The sequence below is a fragment of the Callospermophilus lateralis genome, chromosome 13 (genome assembly GCF_048772815.1).
Source record: "Callospermophilus lateralis isolate mCalLat2 chromosome 13, mCalLat2.hap1, whole genome shotgun sequence".
NCBI classification, from domain to species: Eukaryota; Metazoa; Chordata; class Mammalia; order Rodentia; family Sciuridae; genus Callospermophilus; species Callospermophilus lateralis.
The window spans coordinates 30550338-30562913 of NC_135317.1; the positions used below are offsets into that span (position 1 = coordinate 30550338).

The 12576-nt window shown below is 35.4% G+C and overlaps 1 protein-coding gene across 1 annotated transcript in view; it reads right to left on the minus strand.

Annotated features, from left to right (window-relative positions):
* The window catches only part of Myo3a (myosin IIIA), a 194772-nt gene that overhangs the window by 18778 nt on the left and 163418 nt on the right, over window positions 1-12576 (minus strand). The window contains exon 29 of the mRNA XM_076831740.1: window positions 12424-12568. Within this exon, the coding sequence (XP_076687855.1) occupies window positions 12424-12568 (145 nt within the window). The remainder of the gene's footprint in view (window positions 1-12423; window positions 12569-12576) is intronic.

Below are 12576 nucleotides of genomic sequence, written 5' to 3' on the forward strand. Positions count from 1 at the left end.
TATATAATAAATGTGCTGAGCTTGTTGTGTGTCATTACCTTCCAACCAAGGAGTAGTTAACCACCGAGATCCAGTTTTTCCTCTATTTGTGTGTCTGATTGTCTTTTCTCCATCCCCTCCATGCCCGGTCCAGGAACCTGAATTAATGGTTATGCAGGACGTGGCACCAGCTTATGCCTGTACCTATCAATGGACTTTCAGCTTTTTGCTACTTTATGATTTGCACTAATATTCAGAACCTTGAAAAAAACTTTTAGTTTTATAATTATACTCTAAGATTTACATAAGGGGCTGCCTTCTGCCTCCCCCTCACCTTTCTTTGAGCGTAGACACAGAAGAAAGAGGAGGAGAGAGCAGCCCTGTCTGTAGGGTGGGAACAGACACACCCTCTGGAAGATCTCTTGTTTCTTGGAGATGATCAGCATAGATCAGCCATCTAATTCCCTCATCTCCATTGGGTTGAGGTCATGCATGAGGTCCATGGGCTGAGGATATGGTCACACACGCACACACACATACACACACACACACACACACACACACACACACATCACACTTACCTCTGGGAGAACAAGAGAAACTCAGGGGTGGCATTTAAGACCCCTAACTACCTCTTGGCTCTTTTTCAAATTAATGTTGTCTTTATTTATCTGAAAAGAATATTTGGATATATAGCCTGAGATAAACACTGACATTCTTTTTCCTAAAAGGCCAAATGTTAAAAATTATTTATTGACTATTCATAATCATTCTCTTAGATTGGTCTTTTAAAAACACAGAAGAGAATAACATTCTTGGATTCTAAACATGTAACATTTAATTTTTGCTTCCCTGTGCTCATACCTTATCACACATAGATAAGAATTTTTGGTTCTCGTCAAGGTGAGGTGGAATACACTGGTATTTGTAACCGATGTGATTCTGCAATCTGTATACGGGGTAAAAAAATGGGAGTTCATAACCCACTTGAATCAAAGTGTGAAATATGATATGTCAAGAACTATGTAATGTTTTGAACAACCAACAATAAATTTTTTTTAAAAAAGCCATTATTCCTAATTAGAGTGCATTTGGTCACATGCTCTAAGCTGGCTTAGAAGAGCTGGCTAAAAGAGATGTCAAGCAAACTTCTAGTGGTTTGAGGCAGTTTGGTAGCAAAGATGACATAATCAGAGATGACGCTCTCATCATACAGCTCTGTGGAAGCTCTGTACCAGGTTGCAATGACATTAATCAGATTGTTAATTTTACATGAAGCAAACTCAGCGAGGGATGGAGAGCATCCACAAGGCTGCAGAGGGAGCATTTTGTTTCCATTCAGCCGTTCAACTTTTCTAGAACTCTTGTTAATGAACCATCTCAAGTGTGGGCAGATTAAGCTGTCTTATTTACGGTATTCCAATTCCCATCCTGCAATATTTTATCCAGTAGTTAGATTAGTAGTTAAATTGTAGCAGTCTGCTCAGGTTATTCTTTGAAAAATTAATTTTAAGGGCCATTACTATTCCCTGTATGAATGTGTCATTACTTATTAAACATTCTCTTATTGTCCAATTTGGTTTCTTGCCATGTACATAAATTTTTCTTTTTCAACTTATTTCCTTCTCATAAGTGGGTTTCCTGGGTCAGTGATATAAACTATTTCATATTGTTAACAATCGTTATTATATTTACATTGTCAATCACTTTTCAAGATGTTGGCTCTTTACAGTTTTACCATTATGTCTAGAAATGATTCAGCAAGCATATTCTCATCATTGTTAAAATATTTTTTCATACTTGCCATTTTGATAAGTAAAAACTAGCAACTTGTTTTAATATGTATATCTTTATTCTTAGAGTATTGTCATCTGCATTGCTTCTTCTACAAGCAAATTAATGTCTTAGTCCCATATTCCACTAGAATTATTAATGCTTTTCCTAATAATCCATAAGAACTCTTTCTTCTGTTCTACATGTTAACCTTTTTACCTTATTCTAAACATTTTAACCAGTTTGTCTTCAGCTCTTTCAACATTTAATGATGCTTTTGAATCTCTAGATTTTAATGTTTGTGCAATCTAAATCTTTCATGGTTTTGCCTCGTAATTCCTTTTTATTATTTCTTATGTTTTATCTTTTTCTAAGCAGAGATTGTGAAATATTCAGTTTATGAAGTTGGTTTCTCTTGGTTTATGTCTTATCTTTAAATGATCAAAGATTGGTCTTCTAAAAAATATTTGGAAAATACTTGGGTATTCAGCATAATGTAAGGATGTATTTTATTTCTCCTCGCCCCCCAATCAAAGAAACTTTTAAGCATTATCCATCCATTTCTTATAGGTTTGTGAGGTATCATTTTGTAAATGACAGTTTTTTTGCTTTTTGTTTTTATTTTGTAAATACTCATTTCAAATTTAGGGCTACTCTCTTTCATTAATCTGTGACTAATTTTTATAACAAAGGCCTATGTTTTGAATTATTATTGCATAATTTTACTAATCAAATAAAGAAAGTCCTCATTTGTAATTATTCTTTCCCTCTCTGATATTTACAAATGATCTTTAGGGGGATTTATTAAGTTCCAAAGAAAATTTCACAGAGATTTTGAATGCAACTTGTTTTAAACCTAGAAATTAATTTTGGAGTGGTCATGTTTACAGTATCTTATCTTCCAATCTAGAAACAATGTATCATTCCATCATGCAACTCTTTTTTTTTTTGTTTCTAACGTTATCTTTTTTTTAAAAAAAAATTTAGGTGTAGATGAACACAACACAATGCCTGTATTTTTATGTATTGCCGAGGATGGAACCCAGGCTGAGGATCGAACTCTGGACCCGCCCGTGCTAGGCTAGTGCTCTACCGCTGAGCCACAATCCCAGCCCCGCATCTCTTCTTTTTGTGATTTTCTTGTAAGCTTTCCTACAAGATTTATTTTTGCAATGAGTTCTTTTCCCTTGATAAATTTTCTGGGAACAAATATGTAAAGTACATTTCTATCCTTACTGGATTCTATTGGTTGTACAAATCATGACTTAGGTTCATATTTTGCATTTTTAAGACAAAATTCACATTGTCTAGTAATACTTCTACAATTCTATCTTTTCTTTTTTGATAAGTGTGATTCTCAGAAACTCTTCTTTGCTAACTTATTGCATCAATCAGAAATTCCCCCCAAATAAGAGAAAACATGTTTCTAGCAATTTATCTTAATCCTGCATTTATTTAGTGGAACTGCTTCTAGTTTTACAGTTAATTATGATGCTGATGTTTAATTCAGGAAATATATCTTTCATATTGCCAAAGAATATCCTATTTCTAGTTTCATAAGAGTTTTGTGTTTCTTCAGTACTAGGTGTTTGATTTTATTGACAACTGCACCTGCATTTATCAAGATGACTTTTTTCTTTTGACCTTTAATATAATGTTATATTCTAAAGTATTATTAAGACAGTCTCTTTGTTTTTTTTTTGTTTATTTATTTATTTAGTGGTACTAGGGATTGAATGCAGGGGTGCTCTACTACTAAGCTATAATCTCCAGCCCTTTTTATTTTTCATTTTGAGGCAGGTTCTCATTAAGTTGCTGAGACTGGCCTTGAGCTTGCAATCCTCCTGCCTCAGCCTCCCAATTGACTGGGATTACAGGCATGTATCTTGGCTTATTTGAATATTCCTTTAAAGTACTATTGCATTCCACTAGCTATTACTATACTTTTTTTCTAAATCCATAACTGATCTAACTTTTTTTTTTAAAAAATGTTGTTTCTCAGACTTTTGTTCTAGGATGTATGAACTTTGTAAAAGAGGTAACTTTCTATATTTTTGTTAAACAGATTATATAGTATGGAAATTATCTGTTCTGTGAATATTTGAATGCATTTGCTTAAATACTACATATCCTTGGAAACTTTTTTGGAGGTAATTGTTTGATAGACAGATTGTCATATTTACATTTTTTCTTTGAAATTTATCTTCCATCCCCACATTGCTTTTGTTAAACTTTATTTATAACATGCATTATTTTAGTATTTTCAACTATCATTGTTATAATCTCATTCTAATTTCTAATATTTTGGGATCCTTTTAAAAAAATTAGCCAGAACTTTGTCTATTCTTTCATTTTTAAAAACATTCTTATCTTCATTTAGATAATTGTGTTTCTGTATCATCAATATTTTTTCCTTTTCCAATTTTTCCTGGGGTTGAATATTCATTTTTCCTTTTTAAAATAAAATTTCTTAGCTTACATCCTTTTCTTCACATTTCTTTGCTCTCAATAAACAATAAAAAATATGTAATAATTTGAAATTTCCTACCATATTAGGAAATTTCTGGCTACTTCCCATTTAAATTAGGATCTGGCTACTTATCATTCATAGTTTTAATATATGGCTATTCTTTTTTATTTTGAAATAACTTATAATTCTAATTTATTTACTATGACTTATAATTTGCAGATTTGTTTTCCATTTCTATGTTGTATTATGGTCAGAAAAAGTAACCTGGTTCAGTTCTGATTCTTGGGGGTTTATGCACTGACCCAGTATGTCTACTTATAAGGACAATTTCTAAAATACACTAGATATTTTAAAAGAAGGCATTTTTCTCTAGCAAGAAAATTATAAATACTCTGTAGATGAATTTGCCTTATTGGTTATATTATTATTTTAAATTTGCTATGTAGTTTCTCTTTGATTTGATCTTGTTTAGCTAAAAACTATGGTATTAAAATATGTAAATGAAAAACTAAAATCTCTGTTTCCAATGCTGAATGACATTGTTGACCTTTGTGTATGTATGCATTTTTTAAAAAAGAATTTCATGGTAAGTTTGGAGGAAACATGTAGTTCATTGTTCTCCTGCTTCTATGTCAGTTCAGTGTCCTTTGTATGTTAGAAGAGATAAAAATTATGAGATGGTGAGAGATAATTTGGGTTTAAAAAATTAAGTTGTTTCCACTTAAGGTTTCTAGTTTCAGTGTATTGCCTGAACTAATTCAGTTAGTGTGTCAGAAATCCATAGTTTATAGAGTGTAAACTTACATAAGGCAAATTTTTTTTTTTAATTTTTTTTTTTTAGTTGTTGATGGACCTTTATTATTTATTTATTTATATGCAGTGTGGAGAATTGAACCCAGTGCCTCACACTTGCTAGGTAAACGTTCTACCATTGAGCCACAAACCCAACCCAGGAAAACTGTTTTTTATAATTAGTATTTAATAAAATTATAATAGAAAAAATGGTTCTCAAAGCAATTATGAAGTATGATTAAAAGTATTTCTTTTTTAAAGAGAATTTTGAGGAATTAGTAATGCTACTTATGCAGGAAGGGAAGTAACAAGTAAACTTAAGAAGGTAAGTGTTCACCAGAGGCATACTGATTCAGGAAGCAACAGAACTTCTGAAATCACATTACTTTCTACTCTTCATGAAAAGATATTCCTAGAAAATACACAGCTCACCATTATTTGAACTCCCTGGCTTTCACATGTGGAGTTTTTTGATACATGTGGAGATGCATTCTTGTGCAGTTTGAAAAACACATTTCTAGATTCCAGCATTACAGTGAAGTGATAGAGATACTGTAAAGCAGATCAAATCTGTACCATAATAACTGAAAATACTAGGGCTATTTTGTAAATCTAAATGACATAAACATTTCAACATAAATAGAAAATTGCTATTTTCCCCTTGACATTTACTTGAAAGCAACATAAAAATATTCCCATAAGATCAACTATATGTGTATATGGAAAGGGACTGCTCTGACTTGGTATTGAACCTACTGATGATGTTGGGTAAATAAAGCATGGGAATTATAACAGCATCCTTATTTATTAACCTTGCAACCCATTAAAAACTTTCAGCCTGTTGGATAGTCAGAAAAAGAGAAAAAGAATGTGCTTTGGGGGTACCAAAATATGTTTTGGTTTTTATCAAGTGAAGAATCTGCTTTTTATTTATCATATAACTAATCTTTTCTTCCCTCTTCACAATGGGCAACACAAATCACCAGGTGTACCATAATTAAGCAGAAAAACATCCTACAAAGGAGAACTCTGCAGGGAGAAATCACGCAATACAGGTGATGTCAGTATAGACAAATACTAGAGCATTTTGTTAGGGTCTGTGATCCCATAGCCATGCTCTAATTATCACCTTCTCATACTGTATTTCTCTCAGTGGAAATGCAGGTGTAGTTGGCGCCTATCATTTTCAATTTATAACAATTATTTCCAAACAAATGACAAAATAAGTTCATATATTTACCTGATTTTATTTTTAAACTTCATTTGTCCTTGGCTTTCATTTGGATATAATACTGATACTTCAACACATTTAAACATGTATCTCACAGAAAGAACCCTTATAAAATAAAGTTACAGTTACAGGTTACAGTTTGTTAAACTTCATTTGAAAAATTTAATTAATCTTCATGTATTATCCATGTTTTCTAGGGTTTTTTAAAAAAAATAAGAGGTAAGATTTTCCAGGTCATTTTCAATAATTCAGCCAAGGCTTAGTGAGTTCTTCAACACAGAGCTGGGTAGAGCAAATTATCAAAGATACCTGCAGGTTTTTGAGAGGTATGAAATAAGTTTTGGTGGCCTGTAGGCTATTGTAATGGCAGAGTTATCTGTAAGTAAATTTGACATTGGTTTCCAAAATTAAATATTTCCTGGGAAGGTATGGTCTTCCAGGAAGTATTGTCCTGCCAGATGGCCTGTGGAACCTGTGCTAACACATCAGCCATTCACCTGTATCCGTCTTCTGCAGGTGAGAACAGTGGCTTGCACTTCAAGGTTTCCAATTCTGTGGTTAGCACTTCTGATTAACTAAGGAGATAGTGTATCTATAGAAGACCTTCTTTTCTGACTAGAGGAGTTTAAAAGCAGATAATATAAGAAAATGAATCAGCATTTAAAGACTACATTAGCATTTAAAGATTACATTCTTCATTTGATAAAACCAAATTCACAAAAATCTTACCCCACTGGCCACTGTACTTTGTTCCAAAATAGTGTTTGAAGGAAATTAAGCAGCTTTTCAACAAATTAATAGCAGTTAATTACTGTCACTGTGCAATGCAAAAGACTGAAAATCTACTTGAAGAAGGCAAAGATAACATATATGAAAAAACTTTGAGGATAAGTACATACAGATTTTGGTACTGATAATCTGTTCCCTCCAACAAGTGTGCATCTGAATACCTTTTAGGAAGTTTGTGATGCCTGCGAGGTATGTAAAAATAACTGTGGAAAAAGCACTAGATCTGCAAGAATCTGGAATGGGTCATGAGAATTCTTGGTTTAAGTGTGGAAAGGAAATAAATCTAACCGAGGAGGTGAAAGACTTTTACAATGTAAACTAAAGAACATCAAAGAAAAAAAATAGAAGATACAGAACATGGAAAAATCTCCCATGTTCATGGATAGGCAGAATTAATGTTTTTCAAATGTCCATACTACCAAAAGCAATATACAAATCTGATGCAATCTCCATCAAAATACCAATGCCATTCTTCACACAACTAGAAAAAACAGCCCTAAAATTTATTTGGAAGAATGAAAAACCCAGAATAGCCAAAGGAATTCTAAGCCAAAAAGGCAATGCTGGAAGCATCACAATAGCTGGCTTCAAATTTTACTACAGAGCTATAGTAACAAAAATTGCATGGTGCTGGCATAAAAACTGATACATAGACCAGTGGTACAGATTAGAAGACACAGAGACAAACACATACAGATACGGTCATCTGATCTTGGCAAGGTACCAAGAACATACAATAAAGAAAAGACGACCTTTTAAACAAACGGTGCTGGGAAAACTGGTTATTCATATGTAGAAGAATGAGACTAGAACTTTCTCTCTCATCCTGCACAAAAACCAACTCAAAATGGATCACAGACCTAGGAATTAGACCAGAAACCATGCAACTCCTAGAAGAAAACATAGGGTCAACAGTCCAATAGTTAGGCACAGTCAATGACTTTCTCAATTGGACCCCTAAAGCTCAGGAAATAATGCCAAGAATTAATAAATGGGATGGCATCAATTTAAAAGCTTTACACAGCAAAGGAAACAGTTAAGACTGTGAAAAGAAAACCCACAGAATGGGAGAAAATCTTTGCTAGCTACTCTTCTGACTAAGGATTAATATCTAGCATATATAAAGAACTCAGAAAACAAAAAAAAAACAACAACTCAATTAACAAATGAGCAAATGAACTAAACACACACCTCTTAAAAGAAGAAACACAAATGGCCAACAAATCCATGAAAAAATGTTTACCATCATTAGCAATTAGGGAAATGCAAATCAAAACTATCCCAAGATTTTCTCTCACTCCAGTCAGAATGACAGTCATCAAGAATACAAACAAATAATAAATGCTGGAGAGAATATGGAGTAAAAGGAATGAACAATTTTATACTGTTGGTGGGACTGTAAATTAATACAACCACTATGGAAATCAGGATAGAGATTCCTTAAAAGACTAGGAATGGAACCACCTATGACCCAGCTATACCACTCCTTGGTATTTATCTTTAAGAGTTAAAATTATCATACTACAGTGACATATGCATACCCATATTTATAGCAGCATAATTCACAACAGACAAACTATGGAACCAGCCTAGGTGTCCATCACCTAGGCTAAAGAAAATGTGTGTGTATATATATGTATATATATACATATATACACACATACAAAATAAAGTTTTATTCAATCATAAAGAAAAATGAAATTATGTCACTGCAGGAAGATGGATGCAACTTGAGAACATTATGGTAAGCAAAATAAGCCAAACTCAGAAGGTCAAAAGTTGTATGTTTTCTTTCATATATGGAAGCTAGAGAGAAAAAAGGAAAAGAATGGTGGTGATGGGGAATCTCATGAAAATGGAAGGGAGATCAGTAGAGCAGAGAAAAGGGACCAGGAGAAGGGGGGAGAGGGGAAATATTGGCAAATGATATTGGCCAAATTATATACTTATATTGGATGCAGGTACAAACATGTAACAACAAATCCCACCAGTATGTACAACTATCATGCACCAGTAAAAATATGGAATTAAAAAATGTTGACAAAATAGGCTGTTCTTAAAGAAAAATTAGAAAATCTAACTTAGGATGGAATTTTCCTATCCTGAGATAAAGCTGCACAACCAAAGGTACAATAATGAATTTGGTTCCTTTGTGAGGATTAAATATTAATCAAGCAATATCTGGCCCAATTTGTGACCTTGATTTAAATTCTCTGGCCTATATTTTATAGTGAGTGTTTATAAGCTATTCAAAAAATTTTTAAAATAAACAGATCATTAAAACATATGAATATGGTTTGTAATCACAGATATGGGGGATAAATCTCTCCAAAAGGAGCCCAATGATTATATCCCTCTTTCCTTCCATGTCTGTTCTAATATTAAAATAACATTTGGAGAATTCAATTAATAACTGTTAACAAGTAGAAAATTTCCTGGATATTTTATAGTTCTTTTCTTGCTCCCTCAGCATCATTTTGCCCACTAGCCTATTAAACCCCCTTCTTGCCCTGGCCTCTGAGGTTCCAGGCTCCCTGGCCATCCTCCATCTTCTTTGGTTGTTCCTCTTTGCTGAGTCTTCTCTACCTGTCCTGCCCATGTCTAAGCTCCTATATTAAGCCCCCTTCTCCTTCCTCTTCCCCTTTCCCTCTCTTCTCTTCTCACTGTAGGATTCCCTGCAAAATCCTACCCAGTACATGGCTTCAGTTACCATGTCAGTGTCCACCTGCCTACCGGAGAGACCTGAATTCATCAGCAGTTTCTCTTATTTGACATGCCTTGACCCCAACCCACAGCCCTGCTCTTCAGCTAACCCTTCCCATCTCTGGTATACCCTGCTGATCATGCTGGAAACCTTGACTTGCCCCATCTCATGCAATCTCTCACCAAATCCTTTGCAATCTATTGACTGATCAGCTTGAAACTACCTTCTTGGCCACCTCCTCCTCCAGACTGCCAGACTCTTGTGCTGGCCTTCCACATTTCCCTTCATGTGGTCAAATTCTATTCATGTAACGTGATCAGAATGATCTTTTAAAAAATGAAGCTGTTTGCCTATACCAAAGTTACATTTTTTTCACCACTACAATTCAGATTCACAAAAATATAATTTTCCTAAAACTAGACTTAATTTTTACTTCTTAGGGCTCATCTTTACTTTCTAGTATTTTTTTTTTTTTTTTTAACAAATCCTAGTTCAACTCAATTGCTTTCAATTGTCTTAGTGTCAAAGTAAACTTAGCCATTTTTGGTTTCTGACTTTCCCATTTGTCAGCTCAGGGCCACATCAAAGTTGGGGGTGGGGTGGGGTGGGAGATTTCAGCATCTCTAAGGCATTAGTGAGGAGTGGGCACCTGTTCTGTAGCCATTTGGGGCTGTTCAACAGCATCTGTTGAGTGACTTGTCCTGTCTAGTCTCTGGTCACTGGCATCAATGGCATCTTCCCTTACTCCTAGATTTTGAAATGTCAGGTCCACCCAGGTCCTTCTGTGCCTTCTGGGCCACTTCAGACCCTCTCTGAGGCACTTTCTTTGCTACTCTTGGGCACTCAGGACAATTAGATGTTTGCCAATTTAGCCTTCAACAATTGTAGAATACATACCCTCTCCACCTCTATAGGGAACAAAAAGATTCTTCCTCTAAACCCAAAGGGTTAAAGAAATGGTTCTGACTTACAGTCTTCTTCATGTAAGCTAATAATTGATCTCTGATATTCTTCTTAAGTCCAAGTAAAACAATGGAAGATTAAAGAAGAAAGTGAATCATGACTTGATTTTCTGGTGTCATTCTGCTGCTTTTCAGGCCTATCCAAAGTCCCTGGAAGTTCAAAAGTGATAGCCAGGCCACATACCAACAGCTTCCACAACCTCCCAAGGTGGTGCTTCCCACTTCCACCTCCTCTTTCCAGCCATGGACTTGGATATACATGGACTATATGAGCTGCTTTGCAGAGGTCCTGCCTGGCTTCCCCTGAATCCCCACACCTCTGCACCTCACTGCCCACATACCCCAGCACAGCCACATGCAACCAAGTGGGAACCTGTAGCTGATACCTTCCTCCTCTGCCTAGTCACAGGTCATGTGCCTTGGGGCACAGATCATGGGCAATAGCCAACCTAAGGACCTCTGGGGTTTGACTTGTTAAAATTCTATTCTTTAAAGCAAAAGGTTGTGGCCAGAACTAGAGAGCAGGAGAGTATCAGCAGAAAGCACCCAGTGCTAGCAGGTACACAGTTCTTTGGTTGAAGTTTTTTTTTGTCGAAGCTTTAAGCTTCGCCACAATTCTTGACTTACAAAGCAATCTGGCAGGGTAAGTGATAGAAATATTGCCTATTTCCCCTCCCTCCCATGCTAGGAGAGTAGCTGAGCTTATCTTAGTATTTTATTGCCTCAGAGATTTTGTGAGGAAGAAATCAGAAGCTGCACGAGGCCAGTTGCTCTTCCTGTCTTTCCTAAGAGTCAAATCATTCCAAAGATGGCATCAAGTATCTGGCAAGAATGCAGAAGGCCTAAAAGAAAGTGAGGGAAAACAAATGCAGATTCTTTCAGAAAAATCTCCCAGACGTCAGCAGGGTCCACATAGATGGGAATCCTGAAGCTTTGAGTGGTAGTTGATCAGGCCACAGAGGGGAGGCCACCTGAACATGGCGGACAGTGAGACTCCAGACCTCCAGTTACCAGGTGCAGCCTGTAGGGTCTGAGAATAGCAGAGATTCTCAATTTGAAGGAGGCCAGCTGGGATGATGGGTATCCCAGAAGTAACTTCACAGACAAATGTCTGGAGAATGCAGACTCTATTTGACCTTCACTGGCCTCCCTAGGCCTTTGTACAGCCCTGCGGTGGGGGGTTGATAATTAATGAGGTTGAATTCTTCACCATTTTAGTTTGGTGCAAAGGGGGCAGTGTATGACTGAGGCTGACCAGAAGAAAATTTTATAATGGTATTTCTTATGTATCTGGGTTTTGTACATCTAAACAGAGATTTGCACTTTCCACACTATACTCAAGTTTGCTCATCTTGACCAAATAAATAGAAATATTTCATGTGTTTGTTTTCTTTTATTGATCCTAAATCCTGGCCTACTTTCTCTAAACCATTGTTTATTGTTCCTTTCTGGGTGTCATATGACAAGTTCTAATTAAAGTGTGTAAAAGACAAAAAAAAAAAAAAGTAAAAGAAGAAAACAAGAGGAGAAAGATGTATGAGAAGGTAGGAGGTGGGAAGAACATTCTGGAAAAATGTGTATATGCTTATAAGAAATGGAATGGAACAAAGGTTTCCCTGGAGACAGAACAAGTCACCTCAAATATGCCAAATAATACAGGTGGGAAACTAATAAAATGTCTGGCAATTTCTCCCCCGTTAGGAAGTTCTGGCTTTATTTTTACCTGAGAGGCACTGCTGAGAAGAAACCCGTCCATTAATTGACTTACAGGGATCAACACCCAGATAAAGTGGCTTCAGTTGCTGTGACAAAATCATTTCATTCATTTTTTTCTGCAGAATGAAATATTCTTCAGATAACTTTGATATCTAAAAAG